The sequence below is a fragment of the Balaenoptera ricei genome, chromosome 3 (genome assembly GCF_028023285.1).
Source record: "Balaenoptera ricei isolate mBalRic1 chromosome 3, mBalRic1.hap2, whole genome shotgun sequence".
NCBI lineage: Eukaryota > Metazoa > Chordata > Mammalia > Artiodactyla > Balaenopteridae > Balaenoptera > Balaenoptera ricei.
Genome location: NC_082641.1, coordinates 167,524,654 through 167,543,505, shown reverse-complemented (window position 1 = coordinate 167,543,505; position 18,852 = coordinate 167,524,654). Strand labels below are relative to the sequence as shown.

Genomic DNA, 18,852 nt, shown 5'->3' with positions numbered 1-18,852 from the left:
GGGGCGGGGCTCGTGGACGTCAGCACGCTCGCCATGCGTCCGCACGCAGCCCCACCTCCTATGGGGACCTGGCCTGAGGAGTAAACTAAATGTAAATGAATTAAACAGTACAATCAAAAGGTAGATATTGTCAAACAGTTTTAAAAAATGTCTTCTATAGGAGACACTCCTTGGATTCAAAGGTCTAATGCGTACAAAGTAAAAGGGTGAAAAAATATACATCATGCAAATAGAAACCATAAGAATGCTGAAGTGGCTTTACTAATACCAGAAAAAATAGACTTTAAAACAAACAAAAAAGTTACTAGATATGAAAAGGGACATTTTATGGTAAAAATAGGGAAGATACAAAAATTATTAACATATGTGCCCTGAATAAGATAAAACCAAAATACATGAAGAAGAAAATACCAAAATACATGAAGAATTGAAGGAAGAAATAGATAATTCCACAACATTAGGTAGAGGCTTCAGTACTCCACGGTCAATAATGGATAGAACAATTAGGCAGAAGATCAACAAGGATATAGAAGACTTGGAAAACGTTATGAATTAACAAGACCTAATAAATGTCTACAGAACACTCAACCGAATAGTAAAATACACATCCTTCTCAACATGTGAAATGTTTTCATAGATGACATGCTAGGCTATAAGACAAGAGATTGAAACCCATCTCAGCATCCTGGCCGTCAGCTCTCACTCCCAGCTCCACACCCCCATGAACTTCTTCATCACCACCTTGTCCTTTGTTGACATCTGTTTCACTTCCACCACGGTCCCAAAGATGCTGGTGAACATCCAGACACGGAGCAAATCCAACACTTATGCAGGCTGCATCACCCTGCAAAAAATACCAAGATGTATTTTTTCTTGGTTTTTGGAGGTATGGACACTTTTCTCATCACTGTGATGGCCTAAGACAGATTTGTGGCCATCTGTCACCCCCTGTACTACACAGTCATCATGAGTCCCTGGCTCTGTGGTCTGCTGGTTCTTGTGTCCTGGTTCATCAGCTTGTCATACTCCCTAATCCAGAGTCTCTTGATGTTGCGGCTGTCTTTCTGTACCAACTGGGTCATTCCACACTTTTAATGTGGACTATCTCAGGCCCTCACACTTGCCTGCTCAGACACACTGGTCAATTACATCCTGCTGTATATGGTGACTGGATTTCTTGGCATTGTTCCCTTCTCAGGGATCCTTTTCTCCTACACCCGAATTGTCTCCTCAATCCTGAGAATCCCTTCAGCTAATGGGAAACATAAGGTATTTTCTACCTGTGCCTCTCACCTGTCCGTGGTTTCTTTGTTCTATGGGGCAGGCCTTGGTGTGTATCTCAGTTCTGATTCATCTTCCTGGAGAGGCATGATTGCCTCAGTGATGTACACTGTGGTCACCCCAATGCTGAACCCCTTCATCTACAGCTTGTGGAACAAGGACATAAAGAGGACTCTACAAAAAGTTCTTGGGAGAACACTCTGTATTCAGAGATGGGAACACCGGTCCAGGGGTTTTGAGTTGACAGTGGTAGCAGCAGTTAGCTAAAGAAATCCTGCCTCTTTTTAAAAAATTTTATTGAGGTATAGTTGATTTACAGTGTTGTGTTAGTTTCAAGTGTACGGCAAAGTGAATTAGTTATACATATACATATATCCATTCTTTTTCAGATTCTTTTCCCATATAGGTCACCACAGAATATTGAATAGAGTCCCTGTGCTCTACAGTAAGTCCTTATTAGTTATCTACCTTATATATAGTAGTGTGTGTATGTTAATCCTAATCTCCCAATTTATCACTTCCCTCCACGTTTCCCCTTTGGTAACCATAAGTTTGATTTTGAGATCTGTGAGTCTGTTTCTGTTTTGTAAATACATTCATTTGTATCATTCTGTATTTGATTCCCCATATAAGTGATATCATACGATATTCGTCTTTCTCTGTCTGACTTACTTCACTTAGTATGAAAATCTCTAGGTCCATCCATGTTGCTGCAAATGGCATTATTTTGTTCTTTTTTATGGCTGAATAATATTCCATTATATATATATATATATATATATATATATATATATATCACATCTTCTTTATCCATTCCTCTGTCAGTGGACATTTAGGTTGCTTCCATGTCCTGGCTATTGTAAATAGTGCTGCAATGAACATTGGAGTGCATGTATCTTTTCAAGTATGGTTTTCTCTGGATATTTGTCCAGGAGTGGGATTGCTGGATCATATGGTAGTTCTATATTTAGTTTTTTAAGGACTCTCCATACTATTCTCCAAAATGGTTGTACCAATTTACATTCCCACCAGGAGGGTTCCCTTTTCTCTACACCCTCTACCACCAGAAATTCTGCCTCTTAATCACATTGAGTTTTGTTTCTCATACATCCTCCATAAGTGACTTTGGTCAGAATTGCCTTGTGAATACTTTGTCTTAACCTTTTATGGTGATTGCTCTGTTAGCCTCAGTCCTGCTCTCTGCATCCCTCCTTTTACTTATCCATCACTGCACGTCAGGTTGGATTTCCAGTCCTGCAGGTTGATACCAGCCACTTCAAATACAGACTCAGAATCGTTGAATAAGAATAGTGAAATAGTGCATTTTATCAATACCATTGCTAGTTCTTATCAAATTCATTTATTCGACAATACTTACTGAGCACCTTTGGTGTGCCAGGCTGATGCAAGTATCTGGAATACAGAAGTGAAGGGGGAAAAAAGACAAAAATCTTTGCCCTCATAGAGCTTAAATTCTGGATCTCCGAGTTTATCAGATCACGCTATATGTCCAAACAGAAAATACACTGACGGATGAATTATTTATTTAGTTATTGGCAAGGTTGAACTCTTCTCCATATATTTAGTATATTTGCAAAATAAGCTACGAAAATGTATCACTAGAGATAGAAAAACTGCATGGTCCAGAATATTAGAACTGATCAAGTGCTAGTAAGTTGTTGGCCCTAGTTGCCTCATTTTCAACGTGAATTTACCGAGGTTGAAGCACAAGATCCAGATGGTGATGAAATCTGGCTGAAAGGGGACATATCTTCAAGTATGGTGCCAGGGCAGAGTGCTGGATTACAATTCAGGAGGGTAGGAATTGAATCACAAAATTGCCACCCTCTAGGTACATGATGCTGAGCAGCTTCAAGGGATGCAGAATATCTTAAGACAACTGTATCTCTTGGTTAAGGTTTATTTTCATATCTACACGATAAAAAATTGGATGATGTGCTAAGTCTTTGGATGGTCGTGTTTGCCAAGGCACTGTAGGCAATGGCAAACATATACACATAAATATTCATCTCGGTAAAGAAGAATCTTTGTCTACTCTAGGATTGGAATCTGATGGAATCATCTTGCTACCAAGTAGTGTCCTTGAAAAATGTCACCATTTTGGAGAACAATAATGGGCTTCCAAAAGGGGGGCCCACCTCCCCCTTTAATTCCTTTAATCTCTAGGCTTTGAGACTGAAATCAGGCTTGGTTCTGGAAACTGCAAAAAGAAGCATGATTTTCAATCGTGGCAACTCACTTCTGCCTTTTGCTGAATTGCTTTTGATATTTTTGGTTATCTAAATCACACAATGCTCTCGATGTGTGCTCACCTACGATCTTACCATTCCAGATTTGTTGCCTTGACTCTCACTGTTAACGCTGTCATTTGAGTTTAGAACTCGAGTTACTTGTCAACATAATTTAAAACTGCTGCTTCAGTACGTAGGTTAGCTTACCAGAACATATTCAAAACCCAAAGAATTGCAAAGTTGCAACAACAGTGAAAATTTTGGATATCCATTGACTAAGACTACCTTAAGGCTCACCTCAGCTTAATTAAACTTTACACAAGTTTCTACCTGACTGTCTGTTCCAGACCTCTCTTTTCTTAGAGCACTTACATTAGATAACTTTCAAATTCTTTCTCTGCTCCTTTCAAATTAGATAAATCTTCTCCAAGCTTCTTGTCCTTTTTACAACCCAAGAATGATTTTCTTAATGCCATCCCTTTGAAATGTAATCAGCAAGAAAGTTAGTTTCCCAATCTCTCATCTTCTGTGGGAGGGTAGGAGCTTAAATTCAAAAAGTAGCAATTAGCAAAAAGAGATGGCCTAATCCTATCAACCTCCCTCCCTTAATATCTTCCAGTATTTGTCCTTTAGCTTCCCCCAGCTTTAAAAATCCTCCCATCTTTTCTTTCAGTGGAGATAGGTTCAATCTCCTCCCCTATTGCAAAAATCTTGACTTCGATTGCAGTAGTGTTGGATAAAGTCTTCCTTACCTGTTGCACTATGATGCAATTTTCCTTTGGCACAATCAACAACTTTATAGATTTCATAACAAATTTCTATCAAGTATTGTTTAGGCAATGAAACTGTCCATTGTCTTGCCTGTTTAAATCAATAATATCACATCTCACGAAGGACGTTAGCCTGGAAGAGGAGGAAAACTCACTTTCTTGATGCATCAGTTTAACTTGGAATAGGATAGCTGAGGCAGCTTGTGCAAAGATTGACCCTCATAATACTCAAAATGTGTGAGTCACTCAGAAAGTAATAATAGTAAAAGGGGAGCAGAGACTAACTTGATGGAGAGAACATTAGGAGAATTTAGATGGGAGGTCAGGGAAGGCATCTTTAAGTGCTGATATTTAAGTAAAATGTTGAGTAGGAAAGAGGAAGAAAATTCTAGACATAGAGAAATAAATGCAATGGTCTAGAGGCTGGAAAGAACATGGTCGGTTTGAAGAACTCTGAGAAAGCCAATATTTCTAGACAAGTGGATACTCAAGTTTATTGTGTAGTGGAATCACCTGGTGGGCTTGCTGAACTAGAGACACCTGGGTTCCAGCCACAGTGGTCTGATTCAGCAGGTGTGGTGTGGGGCCTGAACATTTGCATTTAGAAGTTCCCAGATGATGCTGATGGTGCTGGCCCATGGACCAGTGAGGGAGCTGGAAAGGGATGGAAGAGGCTAAATAATGAAGGGTCTTAGAACTTTGTCAGAGAGCTCCAATTTTATCTCAGGAGGAATAGAAAATGACTAAGAAGTTTTAAGCAAAGAAATCATAAGTTTTGGTTCCACCTAAAAAGTCAGTCTGGATGCCACATAAAGGGAGAGAAACTGAGTATTGAGAAGCCATTTAGGACACTCTTGCAAGAGCAAAATGGCTATATGAACAGTTTTTGAAGGATGGGGAAATTAAATTATGTAACTGAGGCATAGTTTTCAGATAATTTAATTGCTTTGATATGGGAGAAAGGAAACAAGGATCTAAGATGACAAAATTTGGGAGATTGCGTGACCTGGAAACGTTTAGGTTTCTCACCTGAAAATCTGAACAGCTACACGCTACTGAATTTTGACAATGGAAACAAGAATAAAGTAGTATGTCTGCAAAATGAAGATAAAGCACCTTCTGCAAGTTGGTGTCACCTGTCTCTCCATTCTAATGGACAAGCCTCGGAGTGTTCCTCTGTTCTTCAGAAATATCCTCTTCCCAGAATGGCAGGAATGTACTCAGTGTTAAACACTGAGGTCACCCCCATAATCAACGTCTTCAAAATCTAATGAGGGGCTTCCCTGGTGGCGCAGTGGTTGAGAATCTGCCTGCCAATGCAGGGGACACGGTTTCGAGCCCTGGTCTGGGAAGATCCCACATGCCGCGGAGCAACTGGGCCCGTGAGCCGCAACTGCTGAGCCTGCGCGTCTGGAGCCTGTGCTCCGCAGCGAGAGAGGCCGCGATAGTGAGAGGCCCGCGCACCACGATGAAGAGTGGCCCCCGCTTGCCACAACTAGAGAAAGCCCTCGCAGAGAAATGAAGACCCAACACAGCCATAAATAAAATTAAAAAAAAAAAACCCATTAAAAAAAAAAATCTAATGAATGGAAGAACTTTGGGACCCTTATCAAATTTGTAACGAAAATCGGGAATGGGGAAGCAGGGAGTGCTTAGGGTTTGACAATTGACTCTAGAAATTTGAGGAGCAGAAATTTCAGGAGGATGACAGCAGACAAATAAATTATTATTCATAAGTCATATTTTATTTCTACTGTGGGGTCAAATATTTTAAATATATTTATAAAGTATAATACACATGCAGCTATGTGTGTTACCTTATTATTTCAAACTCTGCACTTTCTTTCTATAAAACATCTCTGAGTTTGGACTTCCAGATTCATTAAGATTCTCTATGGGGACCTCCTTGCTGCCCCAAAGTGTCTATTCTTCATCTCCTCTCCTTAAATCTTCCCATCACTGAGCCCAGCAACAGGTTTGTAATTCATAGAACATTGCTCACTATTCAAAGAACTACCTTGGAACTGTCTCTTTGGCCTTCTCAAATTAATTTTCTTAGTAACAAGGTGTCCAAAGTTGAGTTCCTTGGGAAGCTGACTGAGACAGTGATTAGCATGCAGGAAGTTTACCAGGCAGTGCCCTGGAGTCAAAACTTATGGAAGGGCATATGTACAGTAAGGAATTTGGCCTTACCTAGAGAGAGAGATGACCTTTGTCCCAGTTCCTGGGAAGTAACTTTTAAACCCTTGAAATTTCCTTAGTGATAGGAGTGATTGATTATTCACGGTGGGCCCTGTGGACCATATCTGATACTTTATGCTAATGAGATGATTCAAGATTGGGTCCAGTCATGCCCAAAAGGCAAACCATTGAAGGGTTGGAGCTTTGGGTAAAGTGACACCAACCCAACCTCTGGGGAGGGAAGCTGGAAATTGAGTTCAACCATATGGGCAACAATTTAACTAATCATGTTTATGTAATAAAGCCTCCATAAAAATTCTAGACGCTGAAGCTCAGATGAGCTACCCAGTTGGCAATTTTTGGGGGGGGGGGGGGCGGGGTTATTGTTATACATTGTAGCCAGGAGGAGGTAATGGGTCTGGACTCCACAGAGAGAAGACAACAAGAAACTTCACATACGGGACCGTCCAGATCTTTCTCTATGTGTATCTTCCTTTGTCTGGTTCAAATTTGTATCTTTTTGCTCTAATAAAACTATAAGCCTAAGTAGAGTCTGTGAGCCATGCTAGGGCAGTATGGAACCTGAGGGAGGTCCCTTAATTTGAATATTGTAGAAAATCATTGAGTGTGAGGGAGTCCCTGAATTTGTAGCCAACTGGCCTGCAGTGAGGGTCCCCCGGGAACCACTGAATTTGCGCTGGTGTCTGAAATGAGGGCAGTCTTGTGAGGACTGTTCCCTCAGACTTTGCAGTTTGGCAAACTGTTTGTAGCAAGGAAGGACAGTTGAAAAATTCAAGCCAAATTGAAGCCCATCGTAGCCCTTTGAAAACCACCAGGGAGCTCTGGAGCTAGGATGAGCCCTTAGAGTTAGCTGGAGTTGGGGCAAAGGAGCCAAATGCTTACACACTGACATTGTACAGTCATCGGATGTAGGCTGCCTGGTGGTCTCTGTAGCTGAGGCCGACCCCTCTAGGACCTGATTCCTCAGGGCTGAGTAACACCCAACATGGGAGCATATGTCCCTCATTCCTGACAGGAGATTTTCTTTTATTGCGGTAAAATGACATAACATAAAACTTACCTTCTTAACCATTTTTAAGTGTACAGTTCAGTGGCATTAAGTACATTCACCTTGCTTAGCAACCATCACCACCATCCATCTCCAGAATGTTTTCATCTTTCCCGACTGAAACGCTCTTCCCATTAAACACTAACTCCCCATTCCTCCTCCCAAAGCCTCTGGCAACCACCATTCTACTCTCTGTCTCTGTAAATTTGACTACTTTAGGTGTGGAATCATTCAATTATTGCCCCTTTGTGTCCAGCTATGTGATATGATTGGGGAGAAGTTAAATGGAATGGGAAAGAGAATTATCAGAAAACCTGGGAATCAACTTTGTTTTGGTAGGTATTCTCCCACCTGCTCCTTGGAAAGCATACACCCCAGTTTTCTTAGGAAAGTCCCAGTTGATAACTGTGTATCCAAACTCAGTATTAATAGGGTCCTATTTCAATTTCAAAAACCTTGGGTTGGAAATAAAATTAAATAGCCATCCTATTTGTTCAAAAATCATTAAGGAGCAAAAATATATTAGATGTCTTTGTCATTAAGGTAGGGTTTAGATCCACCAAACAAACAGGGAAAAATCATAGGAAAAGTATAGAAACAATAAATAACAAAAAAGAGAGAGAGCTATGATTATTTTGCAATGATAGAAACAAGACAGCCCATTACCAAGGGTCCAGGATAATGTATAAAGAAAGTGAGAGAGTATACTGAGGTGTTATGTAAAATCCTGGAAGGGCTATGACTCACAAGGAGGATCCAAATAATTTCCCAATTCCATTAGAGCTATTCTAAGATGAAAAATTGTGTAAACAGAAAGCAGAGAGCCATAAAGGTATATTTTTGCTACATGACAGCAGATTCAGAATTTCTCGTTGCACATATTTGATTTTGCGGCCTTTTCCAGTCCTATGAACCAAAAAAAGATAGCATGGGTGTTGACATTAGGTATTTTGCTGATATCCTCCACAGGGCACTCTTGATGTCCTTGTTCCTTAGGCTGTAGATGAAGGGGTTCAGCATAGGGGTGACCACAGTGTACATCACCGAGGCCACTGCCGCTTTCCTGGGGGAAGATGAAACAGTTGAACTGAGGTACACACCAATGCCTGTTCCATAAAATAAACAAACAACTGACAGGTGAGAGGCACAGGTGGAGAAGGCTTTATACCTCCCACCTGATGTTGAGACTCTCAGAATGGAGGAAATAATATGACTGTAAGAGTAAAGGATCCCTGAAAGAGGAATTCCACCAAAGATTGTACCAATGAAATAGATTAATATGTTATTGGCGGAGGTGTCAGAACAGACAAGGTTGAGGAGTTGAGAAAGGTCACAAAAGAAATGAGGGATTTCCACATCTGCACAGAAGGTAACATGTGACATCACCAAGGAGTGCAGCAGGGAGCTCAAAACGCTGATGGAAAATGACACCAGGACCAACAAGCCACAGAGGTAGGGGTTCATGATGACCAGGTAGTGTAGGGGGTGACTAATGGCCACCAACCGGTCATAGGCCATCACTGTCAGAAGTAGACTCTCCAAACATCCAAAAAGAGAAAACAAGGTCACCTGAGCTAGGCACCCTGCATAAGTGATGGATTTGCTGTGTGTCTGGAGGTTCACTAGCATCTTGGGGATGGTGGTGGTGCTGATACTGATGTCAGCCAAGGACAGATTGGAAAGGAAGAAGTACATGGGGGTGTGGAGCTGGGAATCAGAGCTGACAGCCAGGATGATGAGAAGGTTCCCGAGCACAGTGACCAGGTACATGGACAGGAACAGCCCAAAGAGGAGGGGCTGCAGGTCTGGATCATCTGAGAGGCCCAGGAGGAGGAATTCTGAGACATCTGTTAGATTCTGTGCTTCCATGTTTATGGGACACCTTTTGAAAAAGAAGAGAGTGTTGAATAAACAAACAAATGTAGAGGCACCCTAATAATTTCCATACTTTGGATTTAAGAAATTCACAAATAAAGTATCCATGCTTGAAAACCGTACACTCCAGCACCTTCAGCAATATTTCTCAGTTGTGAGCACATTTTTATTGATGCCCCAAATATTCACCATTTCTTTATACACCTATTTTAGAGGCATGAGGCTAGAGAGTATGAGAGAAGTAAGGACAATCTGAGATCACAAATCCATGAACACAATAAAATATCTGTACCCTCCATTTGAAGGAAGCAGATGGAATTAAAAGTATTCTCTCTTACAAAAAAAAAATCATTCTAGTTAAAGGACACCAAAAAGCACCCAAATGTACTGTATCTTATCCAAATACAGTACAGGAAATTTCCTTGATTTGTAATTTAGTCCTAAAGAGCTAAAACCACACTAACTGGATCCTAAATTAAAATCAATGTTCACAGATGTAATTTGTATGCCAGTTATCTTTAAGGGTTTTTCATCTTTACTTGGTTTTTTTTTTTTTTAAGCTTTTCAATTAAATAATGACTTTTTAAAAAATTATTTATTTATTTATTTTTGGCTGTGTTGGGTCTTCATTTCTGTGCAAGGGCTTTCTCTAGCTGCGGCAAGCATGGGCCACTCTTCATCGCGGTGCGCGGGCCTTTCGCTATCTTGGCCTCTCTTGTTATGGAGCACAGGCTCCAGATGTGCAGGCTCAGTAGTTGTGGCTCATGGGCCTAGTTGCTCCGCGGCATGTGGGATCTTCCAAGACCAGGGCTCGAACCCGTGTCCCCTGCATCGGCAGGCGGATTCTCAACTACTGCGCCACCAGGGAAGCCCCTTTACTTGGTTTTATGTCATCCGTCTTCCATGGAGATAAGTGCTCACTCAAATGTGTGGGTTGTCTGGTCAGAGTCCCTTCACATATAATTCAAATACAAATATTTGACCTTGGTGGAATTCACATTCTGATAAACATATTTTTGTTAAAAGCATAAAATCATACAGCATCGCTGATCCTGAAGATAGCATTAATATATGATGCACCAATGAAGAAATAATAAACTTTTAATAAATGCTCATTATTTTCATTTTTGCAGGGTTTTTTTCTATCAGCACTATACACTCCCAGAGAAACTTCTGAGCCTGAGTTTGCTTTTTGCTCTTTTTGTTTGTAGTGGCTATGTAAAATTTCTTAAAAATGTCTCTACTCCTAAACATTTGTGAAGGGTTGATTTCTCATCAAATCCAACCCTCTTATGAACAGTTGAAAAAGTGGGAACCAAAGTCAAGCTCAAACCCTAAGTTGTTCTTCTTATTCCAGCATAAGAGCTTTTCAAGTCATTCTTCCTTATTGAGAAATTGTGTTTCCCCTACATTCAGCTCCCTGAAGGAACTCAGGTCTTCATTTCTCCTGACAGGTCAAAACATGATTAATTAGGGGAAAATCAAAAGGGAAAAAGCCAAAGACTAATATCACAAATACATGGGTAGTTTGTGCATCTGTAGAATGTTTATATTAATTGAACTGATCTTACAGTGTTTCTGTAAGAAATTAAATTAAAATAAAGTACTTAACAGTGGTTTTCCATGCTAGCTGATTATTATAATTACCTTTTGACCTTTCAAAATTTAACTATGGACAGGCCACAGCCTAGAACCTATTAAATCAGAATCTCTACTCGTTAAGTCCTCTGGGCATACTTACATTTAGCCAGGGTAGGGAACCATTGCCAGCATATTAAATGCTGCATTAATGTTATGTATTAATAATACCATTTTACCATATTAAAATATAAATATTTAATAATACTTTAGAATTCACATTTATTACTGATAAAACCTGAGTATTTCTTGCTATTTCTGCATGATTTTATTCCCCTGAACTTCAATGTTGCCCAAAGGTAAACATTGTCATGAATTTGGTATATGCATTTTCCTTTCAATGTTTCTATAATATTGGTGTTGATTTATGTATTTGTAAGCAGTTTTCTTGAAAACTTACTTAAATACTATTACACAATGCATATTGTTTACTGAATTCTGATTTACAAAATATTGCCTTTTAAGCCTCTCTGTGAAGCACATACATCTATTTCAATGCATAAAATGAGCATAGTATTACCTGAAGGATAAACTTCATTTTATTTTTCAAGTTCTCATTATGACAGTTAAGGAAATTCTTGTGCCATCCTCCATATTACATAAGTTAGAATTTCTAAAAGATATATGCATACAAGATTATTGTTTCAATTGTAAAAATGGAAACTTGTGAAAGTTTACTATTAATTACTTATAATAGTTTTCCTAATGGAAAAATCAGACTAGATCAAGCACATACTCTGATTTTCAGGATTAAATAAAAAAGATTCCTAAAGTCTGACTAGAAATAGTTTTTCATGATAGAGCCACATGAAGATTCCTGTTTTGTATAAGGAATGTTATTTCCATATGTCAGATTTCCAAAATGGGCTGGAAAATGCATTACTATTCATAGAAAAGTCTATGGTCCATTATATTCATGCAAAAAGTCCCCTGCAAACCACTTGATGCATTCTGCTAATTCACAGATGAACTTACCAAATCCAAATAGAAGGACTCCATGGTTGTACTTCCATTTGATCATCTGGGACTAAAGCAGGTTTGGAAAGAAAACAATCAATCATTCCACTCCAGTGGGACAGAGCCCTGGAATGGAAATCAGGAGGCATTAGTCTTGAGTCCCATGTCTTTCACCCACTAAATGTGGAATGTGTGTAGATCTCTCCACCTCTCTGCACTGGTACCCCTTACACTGAAGTAGCGTCAACAGCATCCATCTGCAGGACATGCGTGGTGTCAAGGAAGGGGAAATTTCCCCTTCTATCCCTCTTGAGTTCTTGTGCGTGGAATAATAATAACATTGATACAGACAGATTAACAGGTGAAAAAGAAACAAATTTTAATTCATGCATATGCAGGTCTCATAGAAATGGGACCTAAGAAGTGGCCAAAGCAGGCAGCTTTTATACTTTTTAGAGGAAGAAACAATAAATTGGTGAGGGATTGACAGGACAAAGAATCTTGGTATTTGGGTGCTTAATTAGTGAAGAATCTAAACAGAGTTTAGGCTTGGGATAGTACATTAAAGAAACAATAAGATTTGTTTATACAGGTTTCTAAACTCCAAATTCCCTATGTCTGATGATAAGGAGGTCCTTCTACCTCCAGATGCAGGGAGTGTTCCTTTCATATGAGAGATTTCTTTCCTGCTTCCAGGGAGACAGAGAAGGTCAGAGTTTCCCTCTTGTATCAGCTCCTTCACAAGCAACTTCAATTCAAACTGATCAATATATTATTTCAGCATGTTTTGGGGTGACCCATCCTGAGTCCCAGTAGGGACATCTAAGAGAGGTCAGTACTTGATAAATAGTCAGTGATTTTTTTTTTTTCTTTTTTTGTTTTTGGGGTTTTTTTTGGGCTGCGTTGGGTCTTCGTTGCTGCTCATGGGCTTTTTCTCTAGCTGCGGCGAGCGGAGGTTTCTCTTCGTTGTGGTGCATGGGCTTCTCATTGTCGTGGCTTCTCTTGTTGCAGAGCAGGGGCTCTAGGCGAGCAGGCTTCAGTAGTTGCAGCACGTGGGTTTCAGTACTTATGGTGCACTGGCTCAGAAGTTGTGGCTCACGGGCTCTAGAGTGCAGAATTGGTAGTTGTGGCACACGGGCTTAGCTGCTCTGTGGCACGTGGGATCTTCCCGGACCAGGGATCGAACCTGTGTCCCCTGCATTGGCAGGCAGATTCTTAACCACTACACCACGATAGAAGTCCCTCAGTCATGGTTTTTAAATCACAGTTTGAATCATCCTTGGAGTAGTTAGGTATTGATGACGTACAATCCTAATAAAGGTTTAATGATCTTATATTCTACCGTAAGGGACAGACATAAAAGCCTACCATGTTTCAATGAATTCATTCACAGAATGAGTGGAAATCCTAAAATGTGTCTCAGTCCATACAGTTAGATTAATTTCCCTTTTTCTTTCCCTCTCTCTGTCTCTCTTTTATTTTTATGATCCACTGGGTTTTTTTTTTTTTAATAACCGAATGTTGTAGATTCTATTAAATGGAAAATAATAGCTCCTGCAGAAAGTGACACAGAGGCTTACAAACACTGATTCATCTTTTGTCTAGTCCTACATCACTGGAAGGAATGTCAAAACAAGCAGGAAAGTGCCCAGTGTGTGGAAGCCATGTTGCCCACACAATTTTTTGAGAACCAAAGAAGGGTCTATTCAATATTTAGCAGAGATTTTTGTTCTTGTAGCCTATTCCGTGCCAAGTAAGCAGAGTCTCTGAGAATTCAGAAATGAAGGAAACTCAGATGTTTCCTCCCAGGCACTCTGCATCTACGTGCAGAAGAACAAAAATAAAATGTTCTCTCAGGATTTAGGGAAGATCAAACTTCAGATCACAGGATATGGTACTTAACCTTGATGCTGCTGCTGCTGCTACCGATAAAAATACCTAAAGTTTATTTCGGCTTTACTATGGTGTAAGCATCACACATTTAGTCACATGCTTAGGGCCCATTTTGTTTAATTCTTACACAATGCAGTTCTATCAACTGATATCAATTTAGACGACAACATTCAGGCTCAAAGATATTAAGAATTTGATCAGTGTCATTCAGATAATAACTAGAGCAGATAAGATTCAAAATTAGATTGTGGGTCTCTGAGGCCTATGCATTGAACATGTCCACTCTGTTTCCCTCCACTTCAGAGACTTTAAGCAGAGGATCAGAAGTCTCTTCCAAACTTCCTAAGGTATACCTTTAAACTGTTCCTTGTTTCCTGCCTAAAAATAGAACCCAAGACCCTGAGTCTATACTCCATTAGAGAGCAAGAGGGTATACATTACAAGCAGGAAGGAGCAAGTGGAGAGTGAAACAAAATCCAAGAACAGGGGCAAGAGAGAGAACTGCCTTGAATCGTCATGAGCTCATTCTTTCTGAGAGCCCCACCGTCAGCTCAGCCTTCTTTCCTATAGTTGATGTAGCAGGTACCACCCATGCTTACCACTGTGGTCTGTCATGAATCCCCAAAGGGAAGAGCACAGTGAGCAGGGGGTCTCTGCCTGGGATGAAAGGAAGAGAGTTTGCTTGTTACTATCTTTGTTTGTAGTGGCTTGATGAAACTTCTTAAAGATGTCTCTAGGGGCTTCCCTGGTGGCGCAGTGGTTGAGAATCTGCCTGCCAATGCAGGGCACACGGGTTCGAGCCCTGGTCTGGGAAGATCCCACATGCCGCGGAGCAACTAGGCCCGTGAGCCACAATTGCTGAGCCTGCGCGTCTGGAGCCTGTGCTCCCAACAAGAGAGGCCACGATAGTGAGAGGCCCGCGCACCGCGATGAAGAGTGGCCCCCGCTTGCCGCAACTGGAGAAAGCCCTCGCACAGAAACGAAGACCCAACACAGCCAAAAATAAATAAATAAATAAATAAATAAACAAACAAACCCAAAGTTAAAAAAAAAAAAAAAGATGTCTCTAATCCTAAACATTTGTGAAGGATTAATTTCACATCAAATCCAGCCCTCTATGAACAGTTTAGAAATTTAGGACCAAGGCCAGGTCTGAAACCCAAAGTTGGTCTTTTATGCCAGCTTAAAAGCTTTCAAGCGAATTCTCCCTTATAGAGGGATTGCATTTCTCCTAAATTCAGCTCTCTGAATACAGGTTGAGTTCTCAGGAAAGAATACTGTCTAGGTGCCCTATGAATGGAGTTTCATTGTCTGCATTCAAATCTGAATTTACCCCTTTTCTACCCCAGGACCTGATAAAAAATTATGTTAAAGTCCTGTGTCCTTATCCTCAACTGTAAAATGATGCTAAAGCATGGTTTGGGATTAGTAATGCAGATAAAAGGAAACAAGCTACATAAAATCTTAGCTCAGCTCCTGGCATGTGGACTCCCTAAGAAAAAGTTTGTTATATTGTGGTTACTGCCATAATTTTCATCGTCATCATCTTCATGATCATCTGGAGCACTTAAGGGCTGGTTTAGAGGGACCTATTTCCTGCTCAAGTAGAGAAGATGCCTACAGAAGATGGAAACAGTGTGGGAGGAAAATAGAAATTTAAATAAGAGTTCTAGGATTCACACCAGTACAAACAACATAAACTTCATAGGCCTCTGAACTGATCTTCGCATTGTGTTGCCCTCCCACTGGCTATCCCAACTGCCCCACTGCTTTATGGTGAGCAAACAAGGCTCCCCCAATCCCTCCTGCATTCAGCGTCTCCCAAAGCACTTGACACTTGCTGGGATGTGCTGTGTCTCTGCTGGAGCAGGACTGAGGGATGCTGATTGCCTGCCCCTCCCCCACCTGCAGTTGGGTGAGGGCTGAGGCTTTGTCCTCAGGACTGGTAGGAAGACAGCCTCAGGTTTGGGCTTCCTGGTGCAGACAGCAACTCTGGGAGGATGAGACACACAGGTGCAGAACCCATTGGACTGGAGATGGCTAACTGAAGGGCTGGGAAGCACAGGCTGATTATTGACAGTTGTGCAGCCTTCAGACCTTGATGCATGTAGCACATAATTAGCCAAATTGGTCCATGTTTTCTCAATCTCTGAGGATTTGCTAATTTCATAGAGGAGAAAAAGGAGAAAAGTGAATGCATTAGGAAGGATCTAGACCATCCCTCTTCTCAGGAGGAGGTTGACCTCATCTCTGAATTCCAAGTTGTTTATCTCATCATAAAATTCGGACACATTTTTTCAATTAGAGAAAACAATATGTGACTTTTATATCTGCAAACCCATTAAATTAGTCATGTAATTTAGAGAGATTTAGGTCTTCCTTACCAAGATTCTGACAGTATTTCTATTTTCTCAGTTAAGATTTATATCTCTGACAACTTCATATTTTTCTTTATGTAATCTTGGTTTGGGGTTTTGGATTTTATGCATTGGAGATTTATGGTATTTGCTTTTTTTTTAATTTTAATTATTTTTGTCTTTTATTTTATTTTTTGGCTTCACTGCATGTCTTGTGGGATCTTAGTTCCCCAACCAGGGATTGAACCTGTGCCCCCAGCAGTGGAAGTGTGGAGTCCTAACCACTGGACCATAAGGAAATTCCTGGTTTTTCCTATTTTGAATGACAGTGCAAATTCTGGTTCTAATTTTACTAGAATTTAAAATTTTAAATTATAATTAATTTAAAATTCTATCTCTAATTTTTCTGCTCAGTTGATGTATGTTGTTACATTATGTAACTACTTATTTTGACATATTTATCTGGTAACTTGCTTGTTTGCTTAAACACTTCAAGGGGCCTTAGACAGCCTACATACAAAATGTGGCCGGGGGGGAGGAGTACAGATGGCAGAATAGACGCCATGGAATTCGTCTCTCCTCACAAGTATATCAAGAATACATCTACAAATGGAACAATTCTCACAGAGCACCTGCTGAACATGAGCAGAAGACTTCAGACACCTAAAAGGACAAGAAAAACTCCCCTTGCAACTGGGTTGAATGAAAGAAAGAAGAAAAGAAAAGAGGAATCAAAAAAGGGACCAGCAAATCTGGTAGGAAGCTGAAGGTGAGGAGAGATTCCCGCACTCAGAAAAACCCACTCACAGTGGAGAAATCAGCTGAAACAGAAAGAGACATTGGGAAATTGAAGAAAAACACAGTGGACAGTCTGTAGAAGGCAGGACAAAGTATCCATCTCAACACCAAAACCTGGTTCCATCCACATGCCTGCAGGCTCCAATGCTGGACACCTCAATGCAACCAACGAGCAAGACAGGAACACAGCCCCACCCACCAGTGGACAGGCTGCCTAAAGTCATACTAAGCTCACAGACACACCAAAACACACCACTTGATGTGGCCCTGCCCATCAGAGGGAAAAGATTCAGCTCCAATCACCAGTGCTCAGGCACCAGTCCCTCCCACCAGGAAGCCCACCCAAGCTACTGGACCAACCTCACCTAGCAGGGGGCAGACAACAGAAGCAACAGGAACTATACCCTGCAGCCTGGGGAAAGGAGACCATAAACACAGAAAGTAAGAAAAAATGAGATGACAGAAAAATATGTTGCAGACAAAGCAGCAAGGTAAACCCATAAAACCAAATAAATGAAGAGGAAATACCTACCTGGATAAGAATTCAGAGTAATTATAGTAAAGATGATCCAAGATCTCAGAAATAGAATGGAGCCATGGATCAAGAAGTTACAAGAAATGTTTAAAAAGGACCTAGAAGAACTAAAGAACAAACAATCAGTGGTGAACAACACAATAACTGAAATTAAAAATACACTAAAAGAAATCAATAGCAGAATAAGTGAGGCAGAAGAGCGGATAAGTGAGCTGAAAGATAGAATGGTGGAAATAACTGCCACGGAATAGAATAAAGAAAAAAGAATGAAAATAAATGAGGACAGTCTCAGAGACCTCTGGGACATCATTAAATGCACCAACATTCGAATTATAGGGGTCCCAGAAGAAGAAGAGAAAGAGAAAGGGTCTGAGAAAATATTTGAAGACATTATAGTTGAAAATTTGCCTAACATGGGAAAGGAAATAATCAAGCAATTCCAGGAAGCACAGAGAGTCCCATACAGGATAAACTCAAGGAAAAATGCCAAGACACATATTAATCAAACTAACAAAAATTAAATACAATGAAAAAATATTAAAAGCAGCAAGGGAAAAGCAACAAATAACATACAAGGGAATCCCTATAAACTTATCAGCAGATTTTTCAGCAGAAACCCTGCAGGCCAGAAGAGAATAGCAGGAATTACTTAAAGTGATGAAAGGGAAAAAGCTACAACCAAGTTTACTCTACACAGCAAGGATCACATTCAGATTTGATGGAGAAATCAAAAGCTTTACAGACAAGCAAAAGCTAAGAGAATTCCACACCACCAAACCTAGCTTTAGCTTCACAACAACTGCTAAAGGAACTTCTCTAGGCAGGACACACAAGAGAAGAAAAAGACCTACAAAAACAAACCCAAAACAATTAAGAAAATGGTAATAGGAACATACATATCAATAATTACCTTAAATGTAAATGGATTAAATGTTCCAACCAAAAGACACAGACAGGCTGAATGGATACAAAAACAAGACCCGTATATATGCTGCCTACAAGAGACCCACATCACATCTAGGGACACATACAGACTGAAGTGAGGAGACAGAAAAAGATATTCCATGCAAATGGAAATCAGAAGAAAACTGGAGCAGCAATACTCATATCAGACAAAATAAACTTTAAAATAAAGACTGTTACAGAGACAAGGAAGGACACTACATAATGATCAAAGGATCAATCCAAGAAGAAGATATAACAATTATAAATATTTATGCACCCAACACAGGAACACCTCCATACA

The 18,852-nt window shown here is 40.3% G+C and overlaps 1 protein-coding gene and 1 pseudogene across 1 annotated transcript; one reads left to right on the top strand and one right to left on the bottom strand.

The window, feature by feature from the left end:
* The first annotated feature begins 33 nt into the window (after nt 1-33).
* Nucleotides 34-1,548, top strand: LOC132363452 (olfactory receptor 7D4-like; annotated as a pseudogene).
* A 6,911-nt stretch (nt 1,549-8,459) lies between these two features.
* Nucleotides 8,460-9,446, bottom strand: LOC132363451 (olfactory receptor 7E178-like). The gene has a single exon (XM_059919145.1). It carries the CDS (start codon nt 9,420-9,422, stop codon nt 8,460-8,462), a length of 963 nt encoding a protein of 320 aa, XP_059775128.1. The 5' UTR covers nt 9,423-9,446.
* Nucleotides 9,447-18,852: the final 9,406 nt, after the last annotated feature.